The sequence below is a fragment of the Lissotriton vulgaris genome, chromosome 5 (genome assembly GCF_964263255.1).
Source record: "Lissotriton vulgaris chromosome 5, aLisVul1.2, whole genome shotgun sequence".
NCBI lineage: Eukaryota > Metazoa > Chordata > Amphibia > Caudata > Salamandridae > Lissotriton > Lissotriton vulgaris.
Genome location: NC_141693.1, coordinates 1048168233 through 1048192871, shown reverse-complemented (window position 1 = coordinate 1048192871; position 24639 = coordinate 1048168233). Strand labels below are relative to the sequence as shown.

Below are 24639 nucleotides of genomic sequence, written 5' to 3'. Positions count from 1 at the left end.
TGTTATTTCTATTATGAAAATCGTGAGCATTGCTGAGGATGCGGCCCTTGAATGTGTCTGTGGGTAGTTTTAAATGCTGGAATTGTTGTTGGTGTGTGTGTACGGCATGGTATGTAAACTATAGGAGTTTTGTTAAAAAAACATCACGTTTCCAGACGCCATTTTCTCCATTACTGTAATTCGACTTCAACTGTCTGCTCCAAGTTACCCTTAAAAATGGCATGAGGGGTTGAGGGTGAGTGAGGGTGAGGGTGAGGGTGAATGAGGGTGAGGCTGAGGTGTTGAGGGTGAGTGAGGGTGAGTGAGAGTGAGGGTGAGTGAGGGGTTGAGGGTTAGTGAGGGTGAGGTGTTGAGGGTGAGTGAGGGTAAGGGTTATTGAGGGGTTGAGGGTTAGATGTGGCGAAATGTTATGAGCTGATGTATGGTGCTGAATGGGTCAGAGGCCGGATGCAATATTTCCCATCAAAGTTGTGTTGTTTTTTTTATTATGAAAATCGTGAGCATTGCTGCTGATGCGGGCCTTAAATGTGTCTGTGGGGAGTTTTAAATGCTGGAATAGTTTTTGCTGTGTGTGTACGTGTTGTAAATACAGAACTTTGCTGCGGATGCGTCCCTTAATGTAAGTCTTGTAATATACAGGCTCAAAGTTGTGGCGTTTATGTTTAGTATGAAAATACTGAGCATTGCTGCGGATGCGTCCATTAATGTGTGTGTGGCAACGTTAAAATCCAGTGGGCGAATGAGAAAGATGGTCGATGATTTTGTTTGGCAATACATAAATGTAGAGACAGGTGTGGCAAAATGTTATGAGCTGATGTATGGTGCTGAATGGGTCAGAGGCTCATTTTCTCCCTTACTGTAATTCGACTTCAACTGTCTGCTCCAAGTTACCCTTCAAAATGCCATGAGGGGTTGAGGGTGAGTGAGGGTGAGGGTGACGGTGAGGGTGAGTGAGGGTGAGGCTGAGGTGTTGAGGGTGAGTGAGGGTGAGGATGAGTGAGGGGTTGAGGGTGAGTGAGGGTGAGGTGTTGAGGGTGAGTGAGGGTGAGGGTGATTGAGGGGTTGAGGGTTAGTGAGGGTGAAGGGTTGAGTGTGTGAGGGTGAGGGGTTGAGGGTTAGTGAGGGTGAGGTGTTGCGGGTGAGTGAGGGTGAGGGTGAGTGAGGGGGAGGGGGAGGGGTTGAGGGTGAGTGAGGGTGAGTGAGAGTGAGGGTGAGTGAGGGTGAGGGGTTGAGGGTGAGTGAGGGTGAGTGAGGGTGAGGGTGAGGTGTTGAGGGTGAGTGAGGGTGAGGCGTTGAGGGTGAGTGAGGGGTTGAGGGTGAGTGAAGGTGAGGCGTTGAGGGTGAGTGAGGATGAGGGTGAGTGTGGGTGAGGGTGAGTGAGGGTGAGGGTTTGAGGGTGAGTGAGGGTGAGTGTGGGTGAGGGTGAGTGAGGGTGAGAGGGTGAGGGGTTGAGGGTGAGAGAGGGTGAGGGTGAGTGAATGTGAGGTGTTGAGGGTGAGTGAGGGTGAGGCGTTGAGGGTGAGGCGTTGAGGGTGAGTGAGGGTGAGGGTGGGTGAGGGTGAGTGAGGGTGAGGTGTTGAGGGTGAGTGAGGGTGAGTGTGGGTGAGGGTGAGTGAGGGTGAGGGTGAGTGAGGGGTTGAGGGTGAGTGAGGGTGAGTGTTTGTGAGGTGTTGAGGGTGAGTGAGGGTGAGTGAGGGTTAGGCTGAGGTGTTGAGGGTGAGTGAGAGTGAGGGTGAGTGAGGGTGAGTGTGGGGTTGAGGGTGAAGAGTTGAGGGTGTGGGTGAGGGATTGAGGGTGAGTGAGTGTGAGGAGTTGAGGGTGAGTGAGGGTGAGGGTGAGTGAGGGTGAGGCTGAGGTGTTAAGGGTGAGTGAGAGTGAGGGGTTGAGGGTGAAGAGTTGAGGGTGTGAGGGTGAGGGTGAGGGGTTGAGGGTTAGTGAGTGTGAGGTGTTGAGGGTGAGTGAGGATGAGGGTGAGTGAGGGTGAGGGGGAGAGGTTGAGGGTGAGTGCGATTGAGAGTGAGTGAGGGGTTGAGGGTGAAGTGTTGAGGGTGAGGAGTTGAGGGTGAGTGAGGGTGAGGGGTTGAGGGTGAGTGAGGGTGAGTGAGGGTGAGTGAGGGTGAGGCTTAGGTGTTGAGGGTGAGTGAGTGAGGGTGAGGCGTTGAGGGTGAGTGAGGATGAGGGTGAGTGTGGGTGAGGGTGAGTGAGGGTGAGGGGTTGAGGGTGAGTGAGGGTGAGTGTGGGTGAGGGTGAGTGAGGGTGAGGGGTTGAGGGTGAGAGAGGGTGAGGGTGAGTGAGTGTGAGGTGTTGAGGGTGAGTGAGGATGAGGCGTTGAGGGGGAGTGAGCGTGAGGGTGAGTGTGGGTGAGGGTGAGTGAGGGTGAGGTGTTGAGGGTGAGTGAGGGTGAGTGTGGGTGAGGGTGAGTGTGGGTGAGGGTGAGTGAGGGTGAGGGAGGGTGAGGGGTTGAGGGTGAGTGAGGGTGAGTGATTGTGAGGTGTTGAGGGTGAGTGAGGGTGAGGCTGAGGTGTTGAGGGTGAGTGAGTGAGGGTAAGTGAGGGGTTGAGGGTGAAGGGTTGAGGGTGTGGGTGAGGGGTTGAGGGTGAGTGAGGGTGAGGGGTTGAGGGTGAGTGAGGGTGAGGGTAGGTGAGGGGTTGAGGGTGAGTGAGGGTGAGGGTGAGGGTGCAAAATGAACGACACCCTTAAAGTGTTGTCGTTATTTTTATTATGAACATCGTGAGCATTGCAGAGGATGCGGCCCTTAAATGTGTCTGTGGGTATTTTTAAATGCTGGAATTGTTTTTGCTGTGTGTGTACGTGTTGTAAATACAGAACTTTGCTGCGGATGCGTCCCTTAATGTGTGTGTGACTACTTGTAAATCCTGTAATCGTTGTTAATGGTGTGTTGCAAGCATTGGAATAGTTGTAATAAGTTTATGCGAATGAAGACAACGGATTAAATTTTTAGTATGTGCAAGCGTAGACGTAAAATTCACCATTTTTCCATAGGGCGCTGTAGAGGGAGGCTATAAAATAGGAGTCAAGGTGAATGGGGATGAGCCTGTTGTTTTTATGAATGTAGTACACAAGTATTTTTTAATAAAGTATCCATCCCTCTTGTGACTGGCACTTTCTTTCACTTTTGTGTTTGTGTTTGTGCGCTGTAGTATGTGCTTATGTGAGTTAATGCTGTTGTGTGTGTACGTGTTGCTGGCCGAACATCGTGAGCATTGCTGAGGATGCAGCCCTTAAATGTGTCTGTGGGTAGTTTTAAATGCTGGAATTGTTTTTGCTGTGTGTGTACGTGTTGTAAATACAGAACTTTGCTGCGGATGCGTCCCTTAATGTGTGTGTGGCTACTTGTAAATCCTGTAATCGTTGTTAATGGTGTGTTGCAAGCATTGGAATAGTTGTAATAAGTTTATGCCAATGAAGACAACGGATTACATTTTTAGTATGTGCATGCGTAGACGTAAAATTCACCATTTTTCCATAGGGCGCTCCAGAGGGAGGCTATAAAATAGGAGTCAAGGTGAATGGGGATGAGCCTGTTGTTTTTATGAATGTAGTACACAAGTATTTTTTAATTAAAAGTATCCATCCCTCTTGTGACTGGCACTTTCTTTCACTTTTGTGTTTGTGTTTGTGCGCTGTAGTATGTGCTTATGTGAGTTAATGCTGTTGTGTGTGTACGTGTTGCTGGCCTTTATAATAATTAGTGTATGTTTCGGAACAAGCATGTAGTGAAAAGAGCCGTTGTGGGTGCATAACGGCTAAATGTGCACAACGAGCATGCTCTGTGTTTTTGTTGCGTTTCTAGGATCAAAGGTTTTAATCCTTCCCTTGCCCCAAGGAAAAGTCACACTAGCTGATGTGCGCGACTTGGAAGTGGGAATGTTTGAATGTGTATGCAGATGAAGTTTCGACATTGGCGCGACAGTAGACTTCCCTGGGCAACTCCCTTAATCGCACATAAGAGTTCGCTCTCAACTGACAAAGCAAACGCCATTTTTTTCCCCTTCCTGTAATTCGACTTGAACTGTCTGCTCCAAGTTACCCTTACAAATGGCATATATAAAGCTGTCAAAGTATAAAAAGTTTACCTTTTAAAAGTACCACTCTTGTAATATCCATTCTCAAACTTGTGACGTTATGTTTATTAGGAAAATACAGAACTTTGCTGAGGATGCGTCCCTTAATGTGTGTGTGGCTACTTTTAAATCCTGTTTTCCTTGTTTTTGGTGTGTGGGTACGGTTGTAGAATGCGAAATATGGTGGCTGATTTGTCTGGCAATACATAAATGTAGAGACAGATGTGGCGAAATGGTATGAGCTTATGTATGGTGCTGAATGGGACAGAGGCTCGATGCAATATTTTCCCTTAAAGTGGTGTCGTTATTTTTATTAGGAAAATCGTGAACATTGCTGAGAATGAGGCCCTTGAATGTGTCTGTGGGTAGTTTTAAATGCTTGAATTGTTGTTGCTGTGTGTGTACGTTTTGTAAATACAGAACTTTGCTGCGGATGCGTCCCTTAATGTGTGTGTATGAGAAAGATGGTGGTTATCCAAAGGAAGGCAACATCGGAAATCTTTCACTGAAGGCAACATAGGAAATCTTTAGTCTGTACAAGCGTCGACGTAGAATCCCCCGATTTTACATACCACGCTCTAGAGGGAGGCTGTGAAATAGTAGGCATGGTATGTAAAGTAAATGAGTTTTGTTAAAAAAGCATCACGTTTCGAGTGTTAGTATTTTCTTTCCGTGGGATTTTTGTTTTTTTGGGTTTCTTGTTGTTCTCGGGCTAACACCCGGCTCGCATCCTGCTGTTCTAAATTAGCACATCCCCAAAGGAACTTCACAAGTGATTACAATCTTGACGACGGCGCTTAAAGTACTCTAGCATCCTGTAGTTTTGTTGACGAAAGCCTTGGAGTCTGTGGCCTGCCTGTGTGTTCATGTAAATGGTATTGAAGAGTGGTCCGAGCAGGTCCGACATATTGTTGGGGGTTAGGGCGGGTTGCGAGGACTGTTTAGTCACGTGGATGTGGTAGAGGCTCTGTGATGTCACGCTGTGTCGGGGGAGGGAAATAGTAGGCCCGCTGAATGGGACTGAGTCTGTGTCTTTTATTTCGTTTATAATCATGTCAACATATTAAATGTTTTTTAGGTGCAATGCTATAGATACAATCGCTAATTTTTGCGTAGCACGCTGTAGAGGTAGGGGGGAGAAATAGTAAGCCCGCTGACTGGGAGTGAGTCTGTGTTTTTTTTTTTCGTTTATAATGTCAAAATATTAAATGTTTTTTAGGTGCAATGCTATACATACAATCGCTATTTTTTGCGTAGCACGCTGTAGAGAGAGGGGTGGGAATAGTAGGCCTGCTGATTGGGGAATGTACACGGCGATGAAGTTTGTAATGCGTCTGTCATTATTTCTTTTTGTCGACGATTTCAGTTTCAAGTCTTTCGTTTATTGTGTTGTGAGAGCCTGGTTGTGTGCAGGGACAGAGAGGGGAGGTGCTGGCGTCTGGGGAGGGGGAGTTGAATTGCGAGCCTGGCTGTGTCCGGGAACAGAGGGGGGAGGTGCTGGCGTTTGTGGGTTGGGGAAGAGATGTCGAAGGCTGTAGAAAAGTTTGTTAACAAATAAGTATGTTTCATGGTCCCAAAATAGAGATTTGTGCAAGTTAGAGTTCAAGACGAAAATCATTTCTGCTGGGCAATAGTTCTTGTTAATGGAGTGAGTCTGTGTTTTTTTTTTTCGTTTATAATGTCAAAATATTAAATGTTTTTTAGGTGCAATGCTATACATACAATCGCTATTTTTTGCGTAGCACGCTGTAGAGAGAGGGGTGGGAATAGTAGGCCTGCTGATTGGGGAATGTACACGGCGATGTAGTTTGTAATGCGTCTGTCATTATTTCTTTTTGTCGACGATTTCAGTTTCAAGTCTTTCGTTTATTGTGTTGTGAGAGCCTGGCTGTGTGCAGGGACAGAGAGGGGAGGTGCTGGCGTCTGGGGAGGGGGAGTTGAATTGCGAGCCTGGCTGTGTCCGGGAACAGAGGGGGGAGGTGCTGGCGTTTGTGGGTTGGGGAAGAGATGTCGAAGGCTGTAGAAAAGTTTGTTAACAAATAAGTATGTTTCATGGTCCCAAAATAGAGATTTTTGCAAGTTAGAGTTCAAGACGAAAATCATTTCTGCTGGGCAATAGTTCTTGTTAATGGTAAGACTTTCGTGTGCCAGACAGTTTCACGGAAGACAAGCAGTGCTAGAGTGGTGGTAGAGAGAGTGGGGAGGGGGCGGATCCGGAGGTGCGTCGTGAGGGGGAGTGGAATTGCGAGCCTGGCTGTGTCCGGGAAGAGAGAGGGGAGGTGCTGGCGTTTGTGGGTTGGGGAACAGATGTCGAAGGCTGTAGAAGAAATGCGACACGGCAGGCAGGGGAGGGGGCGGAGCGGGTGTGTGGGAGGGATGCGCCTGAAGTGAAAAACATGCAAGGCAGGCGGCTGCAGGCGGGCATTTATTTCCAAAACGTTTTTTATGCAACATAACTTTGCCTTTAAACACTAAATACATAATATTACTCTTATACTGTTACTACATAAAAAAAACTTCCGAATTTTGATTTCGGGGTCCAATTTTTCGTGAATGGTATGTGTCTTTGTTAGCAGCGGGGAGAGGTGCGACACGGCAGGCAGGGGAGGAGAGTAGGAGGAGGAGGGGAGAGGAGAGTAGGAGGAGGAGGAGGGGGGAGGAGAGTAGGGGAGGCACGGCCTAGCGGCCGTGCAATCAAGAAGTGAGGGGGCGGAGCTGGGGGAGGCTGTGACAGAGAAAGCAGGCAAGGCAGGCGGCTGGGGCCATGTGCACGCGCTTTGAAGCTCATTGCGCATGCGCATTGACCTTAAATTTCTCGTGCACTGCAAGGAATCGCCACGATTCCTTGCAAGTTGGTTAAAGAGTGGATAAGCCCCCATAGTCTCGCAAGCTCGATGCGCATGCGCATCGACAGGCGAGACCTAAAACGTGCATCTTTACTCTGCAGCATTTCTTCCTGGAACGAAATGACCCACTGAGTTTTAAATGACATCTTGAAATGTGCCTGAAGCTTGTTCTGCTGGTGAATCCCTACAGATTAACCCTTCCTTGTCTCTGTCATGTCCTGACACCTGCCGTTCCCAGACCTGTTGTCACATTTGTGTTTCACTGCAGAAATGAGACTATTGTTTTGTTTCTTGTAGCTGTCAGCGTGAACTCTTTTTTAGTACATAGACTGACAATATTATAACTCACGGGGATCAATTTGTAAATAAGATTAAAAAAAAATCAATAATTGTAACAGACGAACGTTATTCTAGGAAGGCCACTGCTGGCGCCGTCGAATACTTAGATTTAAACACCAAGGTTGGTCTTGATTCCGGCACAAGCCACTTTCTCCCACGGCCTACGCTTCCTGCCTGTAGTCCACTCTTACAGCTTCGTTTTCATTCCTGCTTTCTTTCTCTTAGTCTTTACTTATCTCGTTCCTTCCCTTTCTCTCGCTTCATGTAAGTGAAAGTGTAATGTTGAAATATATATTCTGATCTCTAACAGCGATAGCCCGAGCCTACACTTGCAAACACCGGCACAAATTAAGCAGCGAATACTGGTAGCTAGTAATGCATTCCGTTCTTTCATTGATATTTCTTCTGTGTTTTGAGTTCTTCCCTCCCACAACCTCCTTTTCTATTCAACTTCACACGACTAGAAACAAAGAGCTAGCAGAATTATTAAGGTTTCTCTGTTATCACCGTACTATATGGTTATTCTTTTGACACCTGTCGTCACCATGCTTCCTAAAAAAGAAGCTTCATAAATAAAGGTGCTAATGTTGGAACGGGGCAGTTGCAACGGAATAAACTAGAAAAAAACGCGTTCCTCTAGCACCACCATGTGGACAGTTACGGATTACCAAGTAACCTATTTCTAGAAAAAGTAAGGATCGTTCTGCAGCTCAGGTGCTTTTCGGGGCGGTTCTTGTATCTTCTTGAGTGGAGGTTCAACCCCCCAAACTACAGATCCCAGCTGTGCCGGAAAATGTTTGCGAATAGGGATTGCTGGTTATCGACACGAGCTCGCTAAACTAGCGAATAATCCTAGTGCTTCCTTAAAGAGAGAGTGTACCAAATAATCCAAAGCCTAGCCGCGAGAGAGTGAGTCTGGGAGAAGGGCAGTGTGTGATGCATTTTGTGGTGGATTTTCACAATATATTGCTAAAGCAGGTGTGGAAGGGTGATGTGATTGACACAGAACCTTCACCCATCCTGCCACTCACTAACCCACCGAAACATCCCCTTTCTGAGTGAGTTGAGGGCCACCTAATAGTACAGGTGTGTCATCAGTTAATGCGCCTGTCGCATGCACCAAGCAATATTGTCAACACAGAATGAAAGATGAATGAAACCTTAGATGAAATAAACGCATTCAAAGAAATTGCATAAAAGGGCCTGGATGGCAAACGTAAAAGAGACACAATGGTGCTCAGTTATACCCCTGGCTAAATTAGGAGGTGTGACCCAGTAGAAGAAGTAACTGTCCCCTTGGACACTAATGGAGAGATTTAGCGTTTATGAGATAACATGGGGCACAACATATGCTGCCACTTTTGAGGACTGGGTTTGCACATTGAGACCTGTGCAGCTTGCCCCAGGAGACTGCTGATGATTAGGTGGCAGCGTTTTTGCTTGCTGTGATTTGATGTTACCATATGTGTCCCTTGTACTTTCCACGCCGCTGATATATTTTGAAGTATGCAAACCTGAGCCAATGGTTTTATTTACATGCGCGCATTCCACACTGTAACCATTCCATTTCACACTGTCCTTTATCAGACAAGTGCCCTTGAATACAATTCGCTCATCTTGTAGCCAGGGGACTCAAAAGTATTAGACGAATTGGAAGCATTTTTTGATAAGAAGCTGGCTGACACTTGACCCATAGCCTTGGAACAAACAGAAAGTGTTACAAGAAAAACACATCAATCAATAGACTCCTCATGTTCAATTATTCAGCTAAACTCACCAAAACAAATGCTATTGGGGTGCTGCAGCACCTCCTGCACCCCCTTACTCCTATCGCTCCTGTCAAACACTCTGGTGCAGTAATCCCAGGTTTAGTATTAGCAGCCATTGCAAAGCAATCCTGAGGGAGCGGATGAAACTGCATGAATCGGGGACTGCTCCCAGAATCCCACATGATTTTCCTCCATACAGGTCTCCTTCCCCAATGCACAATGTGCCATATACAGGTCTCCTTCCCCCATGCACAATGTGCCATATTTTGAGCACTATTTGTAATGACAATTTATCTGGCAACTCCTGTTACCATGGAAAAATGGAAGACCATATACCATCAGCAACAGGCATGGCACATCTGTTCCCATAGTGATAGTCACTGTTGACACGTACAACAATTCTAACCAGTCCTGGACTACTAGCCACTGCCACTTCCCAATGTAGTACCAGTCGTGTATGTTTTATTATTGTCAATAAAGGGCACCTTGGCAGCGGTGCAGGCTGAATGTGTGGAATAATTCTGCTGTAACCTTCGCATGGAAAATCAAGGCACACAGAATGATAAATCAAAATGTTTACTAGTACCGCTGTAAAGGGGGTGCAAGAAATTATGCCGCCAAGATGATTTTTCGACGAAAAATAAATGGAAACTTGTTTGACCTTTGTAAAACTGCCCACTATGTTAGCTCCAAAAAGCTTGAACACCACTTCTAGAACAGGGCTCTGTGACCCTGTAAAGTTGAAGGACCAGCCAGTAATGATGTCACAAAAGACCGCAAAACCCCAGCTGACATCACGGGCGAAGAGACACATTTGCTTTCTCTGCAGTGCCCTTCTGAGGTCACAGGGCTAGCTATGATCTGGTTTCTCAGCAGTCATGCGCTGATTGTCAGAAGGGTCTCCGATTTAATATTCCATCCAAGAACTAGAGATTACGATTGTAAATCTGGATGAGGAAACTCATAATTAAAATTAGAAAATATATTTTCACTGAAATGGTGGTGTGGATAAGACAACCACAGTGGATGACTGAATAAAAGCTGAAAAAGACATATGAGAAACACTGCCAAGAAAGGCAAGGCGAATGCAGCTAATGCCAAGAGAGTCTATTAAATGTGTGCCACTTTGAGGCACTTCTGGATTTGTAGCACAACAGAACTCTGGAGTTCTTAGCTTTGTTTGACCCTTTTCAGTCTAGTTCCAAATGTCCTAGTACACACAGTGCTGCTGGATGAGAGCTCAGGATTGGCTGAGAGTGTTACACATGACAAGAGGTTAGGTTGCAGCTATAGGCTGCCTGTCAATCACCAGAGCTGGTTTTGCACCAGCTGAGGCAGAAGAGTAGATCTAGAGCCAGAGTTCTTAGAAACAGAGTGAGGAAAAATACAGTGCAGGAAGGATACAGTTGATTTGTGTCTTACAAAGCAAATGTGTAACTCTAGTTCTCCTTATGACCAAGTTTTCCGTTGTGCATCTTGTTTTCGCACACACACCCTCTTCTGGTATTCATTCATCTAAAATCTCTTGGTAATACCAAAGAAACTTTAATGCCACGAGGGCTGACACAAACCTGTCTGTCAGGGCCCTAATTCCTAGCAGTGTCATTTCAAAGACCTACATGTTTGTGTCTGCATAACTGTGGCTGCACGCCTTTGTTGCATAATGTTGTGATGCTTCTTACGGCGGGGAAAGCACAACTCAGGAGACGTAGGCCTTGTTCAGGTAAGTTTAATGGAAGAAAGCAACCTGGCATCCGACCACCTCGAAAGCGCAGGACAACTGTCAACTATCGAGTGTCGTGTACCAGATGTTCCACACGGAACACAGGGAAAGAGCAGAGCGTGCAGAGAATCTTATAAACAGGTAAGATTCCAACAAAACACATCCTATTTCCTAGGATAGAAAGAAACTAAAAAAAAACACAAACAGAGATAAACGTTAACATGAAAACATACAGAATCCATCCCACTTCGCTGGAAAAAAAAAACAAGTTAAGAAGTGACATAATCATTGAGATAGGCAGGAGACTTATGCACTCTACGCCCAAGAGGCAAACTCACACTTGGAGAAGGGAGAGCGAGGGGATCACACGCAGACTCACGGGCACCAGAAACACAGGAGCCATAATCACAAACCGACTCTTGAGTACCAGAGTCTCTGAAATCAGAATCAGGCATGAACATAGCACCAGAGCAACCCTCACCCTTAGAAGCAGGGATATGAAACGAACCACCCTTCTGATAAAGTGCGACATTTCTGAGGTTCCACCTGTCACCACCTTCCAGAACAAGAGAAAACTTGTTGAGGGAAACAACACGGAAAGGCCCCTTAAACTTATGCAGACCAGCCTTAGTTCTGCCAGATTTAACTTTGACCCAATCACCAACAGCAATCTTCCCAGTGACAACCACAAGAAAACTCTCACCATCGGACAGTACCCAATCCTTTAACCAAGCAGGAACTGTTCTAGAACCTGGGGATCGCCCACGCATGACTTGGAAAGGAGACAGATGAGTGACACTGTGAAGGGTAGTCCGGTATGACCAAACCATGTCCTGAACCAACCGTCTGGGACTAAGTTGTTGGCTAAAGCAAGTTGAATGGTACCTTTTATGAGACGGTTGGACCTCTCGACCATACCATTTCCCATGGGGTTGTATAAAGAAGTGCGAGAGTGTTTGACACCACATTTCTCAAAGAAACACCTCATTTCATTAGAGGTTAACTGGGTGCCGTTGTCAGTCAAAACCATATTAGGGAAACCCTCTAAGGAAAACAGATTCTCAAGCACTTCAATGGTAGACCTAGTGGTGATATCTCTAAGAAACTCCACATAAAGCCACTTGGAGTGAACATCAACGACCACAGCAGCAAAACGCACGTCAAAAGGTAGGCCAGAAAGAGGGCCAATGAAATCCAAACACAGATTATACCAGGGTTTCCCAGGATCCGAAATATGCCCTTGATTGGCTTGAAGACCAATGTTCAACCTCTTTTCGCTCTCCTTGCAATAGGAACAATTTTCCACCCAACCACGGATCACATCATCCATGCCTGGCCACCAAAACTCTTGCTTTATCCTCCTGATAGTCATGCCCTGGCCCGGATGTCCCAAGTGGGCTAGCTTGAAAATATGTAATCTGAGGCCAACAGGTGGCACAAAACGGTCACCCCTCATTATGATCTCAGAACCTGAAAGAGACAATTCATCTAAGAGTTTCCAAAAGGGCCTGACCGCAACAGGCAGCATACTTTCCCTGGGAGCACCTCTCCTAATAAGTAGAATTACTTCTTGCAGGGTAGAATCCTTCTTCATTTCAGACAACCACTGGTCCTGAGAAAAGGCACCCACCGAAGATTCACACACATCCCCAACAACAGCAACAGCCTCATCCACACTGCACTTTTCAAGATCCTGATCAACTAACTTCCAATCAACAGACAAACGAGATAGACAATCTGCCTGGACGTTTTTCCAACCTTGGATAAAAACAATTTCGTATGAGTACTCCTGTAATCTGGCTGCAAATCTTGCAAGACGAGCAGAACCTTTGCCAGCACCACCGCCCGATAAAATCTTCAGTAATGGCTTGTGGTCGGTTCGCAAAACGAACCTCACACCCCACAAATATACCCGAAAATACTCCACACTCCATGCAGCAGCCAAAGCTTCTCGTTCAATGACCGAGTAATTCCTCTCAGCCTGGGTTAGGGTTCTAGAAGCAAAGGCGATGGTTTTTTCAAGACCATGTTGAAGTTGTGAAAACACTACTCCAATTCCAGTTAGACTGGCATCTACAGTCAGGAGGGATTTGCACCCAGGATCAAAGGGGGCTAGAATACCTGCGTTGCAGATATTTTCCTTGATCTGTTGAAAGGAGTCCTCTTGGGCTTTTTCCCAAATAAACTTGTTGCCCTTTCTCAATAACAATCTCAAAGGTTCAGACAAACATGCAAAACTTTTAACAAATTTCGAATAATATTCGACTAACCCCAAGAAGGATCGAAGCTGGTCTCTGTCCCTAGGTGCTGGGGCTTGACTGATGGCAACTAAAAGATTCTTTTTTGGAGCAATCCCACCAGCGGAGATAGTATAACCTAAGTACTCAATGTTTTCAGTTAAAAAGACACACTTATCCTTATTAACAGTTAAACCGGTGTCTTCTAATTTGAAGAGGTCTTGACGCAAAGCTAAATTGTGATCATTCACACTTTTCCCAGATACAAGAATGTCGTCTTGAAAGTAGACAACCCCAGACAGACCCTTAAGCATGTTAGACATCATCCGCTGAAAAACACTGGCAGCCGAGGCGAGGCCAAACGGCATGCGAGTGAACTGGAAGAGCAGAGCGTGCAGAGAATCTTATAAACAGGTAAGATTCCAACATAACACATAACTAGCACATACAGATGTTATATATATTGATACTTCTGCACGTAATGTCGGCTGCGGCCAGATTCATGTTGAAGGAGGTAAAACATACATATATTATGGAGACAACACACTCGCCCTACACACATACTGAGGGAGATATGGTTTGGGTCTACGCCCACCCTGTCTAGAAGTCCTGGCTGCACCCTTCCCACTCTGAAATTGCCACCAGCACTCAGAGACCAACTGGTCAGAAGGAAGTAGTAGAGCTGAGATCTGCAAGCTGCATGTACACTCTAACTACACCCCGCAACGAAGTGAAATGGTAAACGGTAAACACAAGCATTAACCGACAACAGGCGAATACACCCGTATGAGTAAGGAGAGACACTGCTCCTTGGTTTTTTTAAGTTGTTTCGACAGTTCATCAGTCACTGCCAGAGGGAGAATACCCACTGGCGTTATTTTAATAATGTTTTGATTATACTTCAATTGAGCTGTTAGTAGTGCATGGAATCAGGCTTCATTATTTTCTAAAAGTAACGCTAATGAACATCCAATTCCCTAAAACAAGCAGCTGATTTAGAGCCTTATCACGATGTTGGCTGTCTGGCACCGTTGCGAAATGGAACCGCCCGACTATAGGTTGGCAGTACCCCACAGAATTTGGATGTGACCGCCTTATGGGTAGTCAGAAACATCCAGTTTACAATTGCTGCTTGTGTGGTGAGCGGCCACAAGCTACAAATGTAAAATGGATGTTTGTAAACACAGTATTGGCTGTTGCAGGTAAGAGCGGTGTGGCGGCGCGGGGCTGGAGAGGGGGAGTCGACAGACAATGGAATTGCGAAGATTTAAAAAAAGAAAACCACTCACCTTGCACTCCACACACTGCTGACTCGGCAATGCGGAGAGCGCAAGGCAAGTGGCTTTATTCATTTTTAGGTCTCGCCTGATCCAGCGCATGTGCTGCACAGGCCAAGACATTTAGTAGGTGAGTTTTCAAAGTGCTACTGGCGTGCTACATGCTTGCGTTCACGCGAGCGTGCACAGGCACAGCCGCCATCTGTCTCCTCCGTCACGGGTCATGAAATTGTTTGTTTTTATTTCCCGGGTTTTCCCCTCTGCCTCCATCCGATCACTTTCACTTTCGTTTGAATCCAAATGCAAATTACTATGGTGTGCCAACTTTTTCGAGTTGCATCAAAATAGTCTTAATATTATTAGTCTTATGAATAAACGTATTGGTCTCAAACTTTGTAGCCTCTTCTGTGCACGACCACGTATTCACTCTGCTTGTCAATGCCTACCAACAATACAAATTAGTATCTGGCCTAATTTGATTGCGCCCAACACGCAACTTGCATGGATTACAGTACGCACACACACAACCACACACACCTAACCACACACACACACAACCACACATACACAACCACACACAACCACACAACCACACACACACAACCACATACATGTCAACGCAGTCCTCTCGGAACATCTCCGCCATGCAGATATCCTCGATGCTACGCAGAATGGGTTCAGGGCCGGTCATAGCACGGAGACGGCTCTGCTTTATATGGTGGAGCATCTTCGCTCCGTGCTTGACGCGGGACAAACGGCAGTGCTGGTGCTACTAGACCTGAGCGCTGCCTTTGACACCGTCTCGCACCCGATCCTTCTGCGGCGCTTAGAGGAGGCTGGTGTCACCGGCATTGCTCTCCAGTGGTTCCGGTCGTTTTTAGCCAATCGGGCCTTTAGCGTGACCGTCCCACCCTACCAGTCCAAATTCCATCCTTTGAACCTGGGGGTCCCCCAAGGCTCCTCGCTGAGTCCTACGTTGTTCAATCTTTACGTAAGGCCGCTAGCTGAGGTTGTCAGGCAATGGGGTATGACGATGGTGTCATACGCCGATGACACCCAGCTAGCGGTCACGATCAGCGGGGATGCCGAAGTCGATGCCCCCAGGTTTCAACAAGGACTGCGGGCGGTCGCCAGCTGGATGACGTCCAACTGTCTCCAGCTGAACGCTAGTAAGACCGAGGTCATGGTCTTTGGCAGACAACCGGATCTTTGGGGAGAGAGATGGTGGCCAGGGGAGTTGGGTCCTGCTCCCATCCCAGTCGCCGAGCTTAAGAACCTCGGGGTCTGGCTGGACCCTACCCTTACGTTTGTGTGTCATACCAAACGGACGGCCGCCTGCTGCTTTGGTATCTTGCGTGGGCTTCGTCCAGTGCTTAGGTTCTTCGATGCCCCCACGAGGCAGCTCATGATTCAAGCCACTGTCATCTCTAGGCTGGATTATGCGAGCTCCCTTCTGGTTGGACTGAATCAAGCAGAGATTGGGCGTTTACAACGGATTCAGAACGCCGCAGCTAGAGCGGTGGTAGGCCTACCAAGATTCTGCCCTACCACTAGCACTCTGCGTTCACTGCACTGGCTCCCGGTGGCCCAGCGGATCCAGTTTAAGGTCCTCTGTGTCGCGTACAAGATTCTGAAGGGGTCCCCAGCAACGATTCTTATGGCTCTCCTAGCTCATTACACCCCAACCCGAGCCTTAAGATCCGCTGACTTGGAATTGGCTGTTGTGCCACGCTTTAAGCGGAGTAGGGCAGGAGGGCGCTCGTTTCAAGTTCGCGCGGCGGTTCTGTGGAACTCCCTGCCCCCGGTGATTCGTGCCGAGAGGGACCTGCTCTCCTTTCGCCGTGCGGTGAAAACTTTCTTATTTCCTTAGTTTGTCTATTGTTTGATTATTGTTTCGTTGTGTTGTGCTGCTGCCTTGTCGGGCGCCAGGACGCTCCTTAGCTGGAGCATCTGTGCGCCAAATAAAAACGCATAACATAACATAACATAACAACATAACATACACACAACCACACACACACAACCACACAACACCACAACCACACACAACCACACACAACCACGCCCAACCACACACACACAACCACACACACACACACAACCACAACACACAACCACAACACACCACACATACAACTACACCCAACCGCACACACAACCACACACACAACCACACACACACAACCACACACACAACCACCTACCCCAACACACCCAACCCCCCACACACACACGTAACCAGACACACACAACCACACACAACCACACACACACACAACCACACACACAACTACACACACACACAACCACAACCACACACAAAACCACACATACAACCACACACACAAACAACCACACACAACCACACACACACACAACCACACACACACATCCACACAACCACACACACACACAAACACAACCACACACACATATCCAAACACTGAGGTTCGGGATTCTGAACCCGTTTTATAAAGGTCATGATATCGTTACGATTTTGGTAGTAGCGGACCGCAAATGATGAGTGCGGCAAGTACGAGTGTTTTCCTCATGTTCGATTGATGGATTCACTATGAAATTAGAGATTTCGTTCTGAACCTTTGGGTTCCATTTTGTGTGCGGCAGCCATTTTGTGGTTGCCCTCACATGGGCCGATGACTACGGCCGAACGAGTCTTTGGGACACGTACACCTTTAGTTGACTTTTGAATGACCTGAGTGAACTGACTCTGTTGCCTAAAGCTAACCTTGCTGAGCCAGTTCCTTGTCCGACAGCTGGTCAAGATAGAGATCAAAGAGCAGGACATTGCTGAGTTTATGGTACATGCACACACCCTTCTATCTTGCTTCACATCTGTTTCTGTTCCTTCTTTTATGGCTTGTTTATGGTTTGGGTTGTGGTCTTTTATTATGGGTTCGTCCGGCCTGTCCGAGCAAGAATGTTGGGTTTTCCCTTGTAATTGATGGTGGGCTGGACAACTGAAAAATGGGCTTGTCGTTATGTGATACCTAGTGCAATGTCATTTGTGATTGGATAGTTTGTAAATAATTGGTGTTTGTCAGGAATGTGATTTTTAGCATAAAAGATGATGTCTCGCAATACGAAAATTGAGCAGTCTCTAGCGAACTACCCGTGTCGTACTTCGTAGACTTCTGTTCCTGGTTGCAGCCAATAACTTTGATCTTTGACGCCACCAAGAAGTATCCTGTGTCTCTGTATTCTAAGACAGGTGAACTCGAAGACTTCGGCGTTTCCCCTGGCGCCGCTGGGTTCTAAAACCCGGTTCTTCAGTTGGCGCCCAACGTGGGGCGACTTCAGTGGTACCGGTCCAAGCCTGAGGATCGTGAGGAGCTTCGTGAGAAAATTCTGGAGGGAGGCCAACCACTTCATCGACCCCTGCATGTCGTCGTGGTCCGAAAGTAGAGCTGGGATCGGCAAGCTGCATGTACACTCTAACTACACCCAGCAACGAAGTGAAATGGTAAACGGTAAACACAAGCATTAACCGACAACTGGCGAATACACCCGTATGAGTAAGGAGAGACACTGCTCCTTTGGTTTTTTAAGTTGTTTTGACAGTTCATCAGTCACTGCCAGAGGGAGAATACCCACTGGCGTCATTTTAATAATGTTTTGATTTTCCTTCAATTGAGCTGTTAGTAGTGCATGGAATCAGGCTTAATTATTTTCTAAAAGTAACGCTAATGAACACCCAATTCCCTAAAACAAGCAGCTGATTTAGAGCCTTATCACGATGTTGGCTGTCTGGCACCATTGCGAAATGGAACCGCCCGGCTATAGGTTGGCAGTACCCCACAGAATTTGGATGTGACCGCCTTATGGGTAGTCAGAAACATCCAGTTTACAATTGCTGCTTGTGTGGCGAGCGGCCACAAGCTACAAATGTAAAATGGATGTTTGTAAACACAGTATTGGCTGTTGCAGGTAAGAGCGGTGTGGCGGCGCGGGGCTGGAGTGGGGGAGTCGACAGACAATGGAATTGCGAAGATTTAAAAAAAGAAAACCACTCACCTTGCACTCCACACACTGCTGACTCGGTAATGCGGAGAGCGCAAGGCAAGTGGCTTTATTCATTTTTAGGTCTCGCCTGATCCAGCGCATGCGCTGCACAGGCCAAGACATTTAGTAGGTGAGTTTTCAAAGTGCTACTGCCGTGCTACATGCTTGCGTTCACGCGAGCGTGCACAGGCACAGCCGCCATCTGTCTCCGCCGTCACGGGTCATGAAATTGTTTGTTTTTATTTCCCGTGCTTTCCCCTCTGCCTCCATCCGATCACTTTCACTTTCGTTTGAATCCAAATGCAAATTACTATGGTGTGCCAACTTTTTCGAGTTGCATCAAAATAGTCTTAATATTATTAGTCTTATGAATAAACGTATTGGTCTCAAACTTTGTAGCCTCTTCTGTGCACGACCACGTATTCACTCTGCTCGTCAATGCCTACCAACGATACAAATTGGTATCGAGCCTAATTTGATTGCGCCCAACACGCAACTTGCATGGATTACAGTACGCACACATACAACCACACACACCTAACCACACACACACACAACCACACATACACAACCACACACAACCACACAACCACACACACACAACCACATACACACAACCACACACACACAACCACACAACACCACAACCACACACAACCACACACAACCACGCCCAACCACACACACACAACCACACACACAACCACAACACACAACCACAACACACAACCACACATACAACTACACCCAACCGCACACACAACCACACACACACAACCACACACACACAACCACACACACAACCACCCACCCCAACACACCCAACCCTCCACACACACACGCAACCAGACACACACAACCACACACACAACCACACACACACAACTACACACACACACAACCACAACCACACAAAAAACCACACATACAACCACACACACAAACAACCACACACAACCACACACACACACAACCACACACACATCCACACAACCACACACACACACAAACACAACCACACACACATATCCAAACACTGAGGTTCAGGATTCTGAACCCGTTTTATAAAGGTCATGATATCGTTACGATTTTGGTAGTAGCGGACCGCAAATGATGAGTGCGGCAAGTACGAGTGTTTTCCTCATGTTCGATTGATGGATTCACTATGAAATTAGAGATTTCGTTCTGAACCTTTGGGTTCCATTTTGTGTGCGGCAGCCATTTTGTGGTTGCCCTCACATAGGCCGATGACTACGGCCGAACGAGTCTTTGGGACACGTACACCTTTAGTTGACTTTTGAATGACCTGAGTGAACTGACTCTGTTGCCTGAAGCTAACCTTGCTGAGCCAGTTCCTTGTCCGACAGCTGGTCAAGATAGAGATCAAAGAGCAGGACATTGCTGAGTTTATGGTACATGCACACACCCTTCTATCTTGCTTCACATCTGTTTCTGTTCCTTCTTTTATGGTTTGTTTATGGTTTGGGTTGTGGTCTTTTATTATGGGCTCGTCCGGCCTGTCCGAGCAAGCATGTTGGGTTTTCCCTTGTAATTGATGGTGAGCTGGACAACTGAAAAATGGGCTTGTCGTTATGTGATACCTATTGCAATGTCATTTGTGATTGGATAGTTTGTAAATAATTGGTGTTTGTCAGGAATGTGATTTTTAGCATAAAAGACTATGTCTCGCAATACGAAAATTGAGCAGTCTCTAGCGAACTACCCGTGTCGTACTTCGTAGACTTCTGTTCCTGGTTGCAGCCAATAACTTTGATCTTTGACGCCACCAAGAAGTATCCTGTGTCTCTGTATTCTAAGACAGGTGAACTCGAAGACTTCGGGCGTTTCCCCTGGCGCCGCTGGGTTCTAAAACCCGGTTCCTCAGTTGGCGCCCAACGTGGGGCGACTTCAGTGGTACCGGTCCAAGCCTGAGGATCGTGAGGAGCTTCGTGAGAAAATTCTAGAGGAAGGCCAACCACTTCATCGACCCCTGCATGTCGTCGTGGTCCGAAAGTCTTTGCTGCGAGGTTCCCCGCTTTCCGACGGCTACGAAGGACTGCGGCCCTGACTGTCGCCCTGTCTTGGACCCTTTGACGATTTGTAAAGCGAGACGATAGACGGGTCTTCTGGTGACGTGATCGATACCTCAGTTAAGTATGAGTGGAGCGTCTCCCAATCCTTAGTTTTTGGGTATCCTTCGGGATCTTTGATTTGGAACTTGCAAGTGCAAAAGCAGAGGGACTCGTGTATTTGCGAGACTATCGAGTTTGATAATCCCTTCAAGTTTGAAGCTAGACTAGTGAGCAAAGATGCCTGGTCTTAGCAGACTTGGAAAGATTTTTTGTTGTGGTTGTAATAGGGGTTCCCGATTGGAAGATTCGTGTCCGATACCTCCGGTTGGAACTCCGACCTATGAGCTCTATTCGAAACATGGTGTTGGCCCCATTACATATTATGAAGTGTAGATTTGCTACACTAGAAAAGATGGTGTTTTAAAATGGACCCAACATGGTAGCTATGACACAGAGATTTTAGATAATCTGGAAGTTAAACTTTTCAAGAAGAAAGCCCGGCCGGCGATGTTTGACTCTTTCCGCCTCTGGCGAAAGGAAGCCACACAGAAAGAAATTAAATTAGTGAAGAGAAATAAAAGAGAGAAGGGTATATCGATAATGCAGGCTGCTATACAGTTTAGAGATAATGAAGAAGAACAAGAGAGTGAGCAATTGCACAGGCAACGTAAAATGGCTATCGATAAATGTTATCCAGCTTTGTCACCTCTTCAGCAGGGTGCAACGAAGGACCTTGAAAAAGATCCTTTGATGGCACATTTGTTGAGTTCTCCACCCCCTTATGTGCAGAATGCTACAGCACCTCCGCAACCTCCGGTTGCTTTGCCTCCTGTTATTGTTCAACCGCCAGCTCCTCTTCAGTTGGCTCCTGTTCCTTTGGCGCAGCCTTCTCAATGGCCGCCGACTTTGCTATCTGTTCCGCCTCCAATTCCTACAACTGTGTCTCCTGTATTTCCTGCTTCCTCTGATACTCCTTCTGATACTACTTATACGTATGCTTTTTCTCAACCTGCCTTGCCTCCTGTCCTTATGGCAACTTCTCCTTCTGTTCGACAAAGAATGACTGATACTGTTACTGGTCTTTTGTCTCCTTTATTTGGGTCTTTGAGTATGACCCCTGTTTCAGCACGTAAACAGTTGCGTAGCCACTTGCCTGGTCCCGAAGAGCGGGTAGTATTGGATTATATGGCTCGAAAGTGGATTACTATTCCTTCGAGATATGATTTAGGGTCGGTAATTGATGTCTTCCGTCAATGGGAAACACCAAAGCAGAAGTATGTCTTCGACATGATGTGTACTTTCCTTCGTGAAGAATGGGAAGATGGTGAGTTGAGACATACTCCGTCTGAGTTGTTCCGTGTACAGTCCGAGTTCGCGAAAGGTACTATAGTGGGTCTCGAAGTTGAAAAAGCAGTTGCGACATTGCTGTCGTTTAGAAATGCATCTCCTTCCCAGCCGTTGTTTGAGCCTGATTCTTCTGTTAGGAGAAAAGTGTGACAATATCCAATGAGAGAGGTTCCTCCGGTATGGAAAGATGCAATTCAGGCCGATGTTAACCAGGGTATTCAAGCTGTACCGGCTCATTTTCAGCGTGTTTGGGTACATGTTCCGTGGAAGCGAGCTGACATTTTGGCTCTTAAGCAGACTTTACCTGACCCCCGTAAAAATCCTGCAGGGTACTATAAAGAGTTGTCACAGACAGCTGACGCGTGCATTATGAATCTAGCCGATATAGATATGTTGTTTGGGAATGTGGTTCTTCAGCCCTTATGGGGAATTATTCGTCATGTGGATCATGCGCAGGAGTTAAATGATACATGGAATAATATTACTGCTGCATATGGTCGAAAGGTGGTGGTGCTAAACCTGAGCCTTTAGTTGCAGAACTTCCTGGTAGGATCATTACTTATATGAAGACTTTGATGCCTGCTATGCGAGTGAATTGGGAAAAGTTGTCTGCATGCAAGCAGAAGAAAGACGAAAGTGTGTCTGATTTCCTCACTAGGTTTGAAGAGACGTTTATCGACCATAGTGGCCAAGACATGAGTACGGAAGGTGGCCAACGGTTGTTCGTAGATAAGTTTGTGCATAACTTTCTTCCCGAGTTGTGTACTAAGTTGAAGGAATCAGAGAGTTCATGGGCTGTTTCTTCGTCGGCGCAGATATTGGCTACTGCACAGTATTACGAGAATAGAGATAAGGATGAGAAAGAGAAAGCAGATAGAAAGACTAAAGATCTGAAGACGAAGGTTCTTTTGCAGCAAGCGTATCCGCCTCGTAATAATCAGCGTGACTATCAGCAACCTCAGCAGTTTCAGAGAAATTCGCAAAGGTTTGAGTCTTCTCAACAGCGTTTTCCTATAGGCCCTAATCAGTGTGCATATTGTAAAGAAGAGGGTCACTTTAAGAATAGTTGTCCGGTTCTGTTACAGCGCACGAATGGTGCTTCTGGTGTGAGAGGTCGAGGTGTTCAGCAAGCTCCTAGAGGTAGAGGATGTGGTGTGTTCCCCCAGAATGCACGATCCTTTCCCCCTCAGAATTCGATGAACTGTTTTGATCAACAGAATGGTGCGTCTGGTAGGACGACTCAGTACTATGCTGACGACTACTATGTCGAGGGTGAGAGTATCGATGGTAATGATTGCTAGGACAGCCATAGACAAAGAGAGGGAGTTGTGTCAGTTCCAGTAGATCAGAGTGGACCTTATGTTGAAGTGATTACATCAGGTGTGTCATAGCCTTTTCTGTTGGATACTGGTGCTGCAAAGATTTCTATCATGCACTCTAAACTCCCTGGCACACCTTTGTCTGGCTTGACGAATGTCTCAGTAGGTTTTTCTGGCGCACCAGTTTGTAATCCGGTTTCTAGTCCTTTGTCTCTTTCTGTTGGACCTAGTGAATTTGAAGCACCCCTTATTTTAACAACAGGTTGTGGTGAGAATTTGTTGGGATTGGATTTGTTGAAAAGATTGTATGCAACACTACATTGTTCTCCTTCAGGAATACAGCTTACATTGGGTAAGAGAGTGATCTCTCCGATGTATTTGTCTAAGGATCGACTTCCATTGGAATTGCGTTCTCTCCCTGATACTCTTTGGGCTACTGGTCCTAATGATGTGGGTCTTTTGGAGATTCCACCATATTTTGTGACGTTGAAGGCGAATGTTCGACTGCCACGTATTCCTCAATCTCGAATCTCTAGTGATGGTGAAAGAGCGCTTTTAGCGATCATCCATGATCTAATTGATAAGGGTGTGATTGAAGAAATGAGAGGTAATGTGTGCAATAGTCCGGTTTTGCCTGTTCTGAAGCGTACTGATTCTTCGCAACCGCCTGTGTATAGGTTTGTGATCGATCTCCGCGAGGTGAACAAGATTGTAGTACCGCAATTTCCTGTTGTTCCGGATATAACTGCTTTGCTAACTATGATTCCTGCTTCTGCTACCTGGTTTTCGGTGATTGATCTGAAGAATGCTTTCTTCAGCATCCCGATTGCCGAGGAGAGTAGAGATATTTTTGGCTTCTCTTTAGGAGGCCGTAGTTTCCGGTTCAAGCGCGCTCCTCAAGGCTATTGTGAGAGTCCATCCATCTACAGTCAGGCTTTGAAAACACAGCTTGATACGATTGTCATACCTGATGGTGCTGCTCTTATTCAGTATGTTGATGATTTGTTAGTTGCTGCTGATGATGAGGAGATTTGTAAGGGAGCTACTTTGTCGTTGTTGCGACATTTGTCTGACCTCCATTATAAAGTGTCTCTTTCGAAGTTGCAGTATTGTCGACAAGAAGTGACCTACTTGGGTCATCTCTTATCGAAGGAGGGAAGAAGATTGACCCCAGAACTAATTCAAGCAATTGCGAGAATGAATGTGCCAACCACACAGAGAGAAGTGTGTGCTTTCTTGGGTATTACCTCATACTGTAGGCAATGGATTCCGAATTTTTCGCTTCTTGCGAAACCATTGTTAGCACTTACTGTTAAGGATACTCCGAATCCTCTTCCTTGGACTGACGAATGTCAGAAAAGTTTTTCTGAATTGCGTGATGCGTTGTGTTCGGCTCCTGTGTTGGGTACTCCCGACTACAGTAAGCCTTTTACACTCTATGTTCACGAGAGAGAGGAATGTGCATTGTCAGTCTTGGCACAGCAGTTCGGCGATAAACAACGTCCATGTGCGTATTTCTCGTTGTCTTTGGATCCGGTAGCTACAGCATTGCCGAGTTGTTTGAGAGCTACAGCAGCAGCAGCTGTTTCTATCCGACAGTCTGCT

At 46.6% G+C, this 24639-nt stretch overlaps 1 protein-coding gene across 1 annotated transcript in view; it reads left to right on the top strand.

The window, feature by feature from the left end:
- The first annotated feature begins 13365 nt into the window (after positions 1–13365).
- Positions 13366–24639, top strand: part of LOC147711973 (uncharacterized) — a 57035-nt gene continuing 45761 nt past the window's right edge. Inside the window, exon 1 of the mRNA XM_086919571.1 lies at positions 13366–13413. Coding sequence (XP_086775697.1) covers positions 13366–13413 — 48 coding nt within the window. The remainder of the gene's footprint in view (positions 13414–24639) is intronic.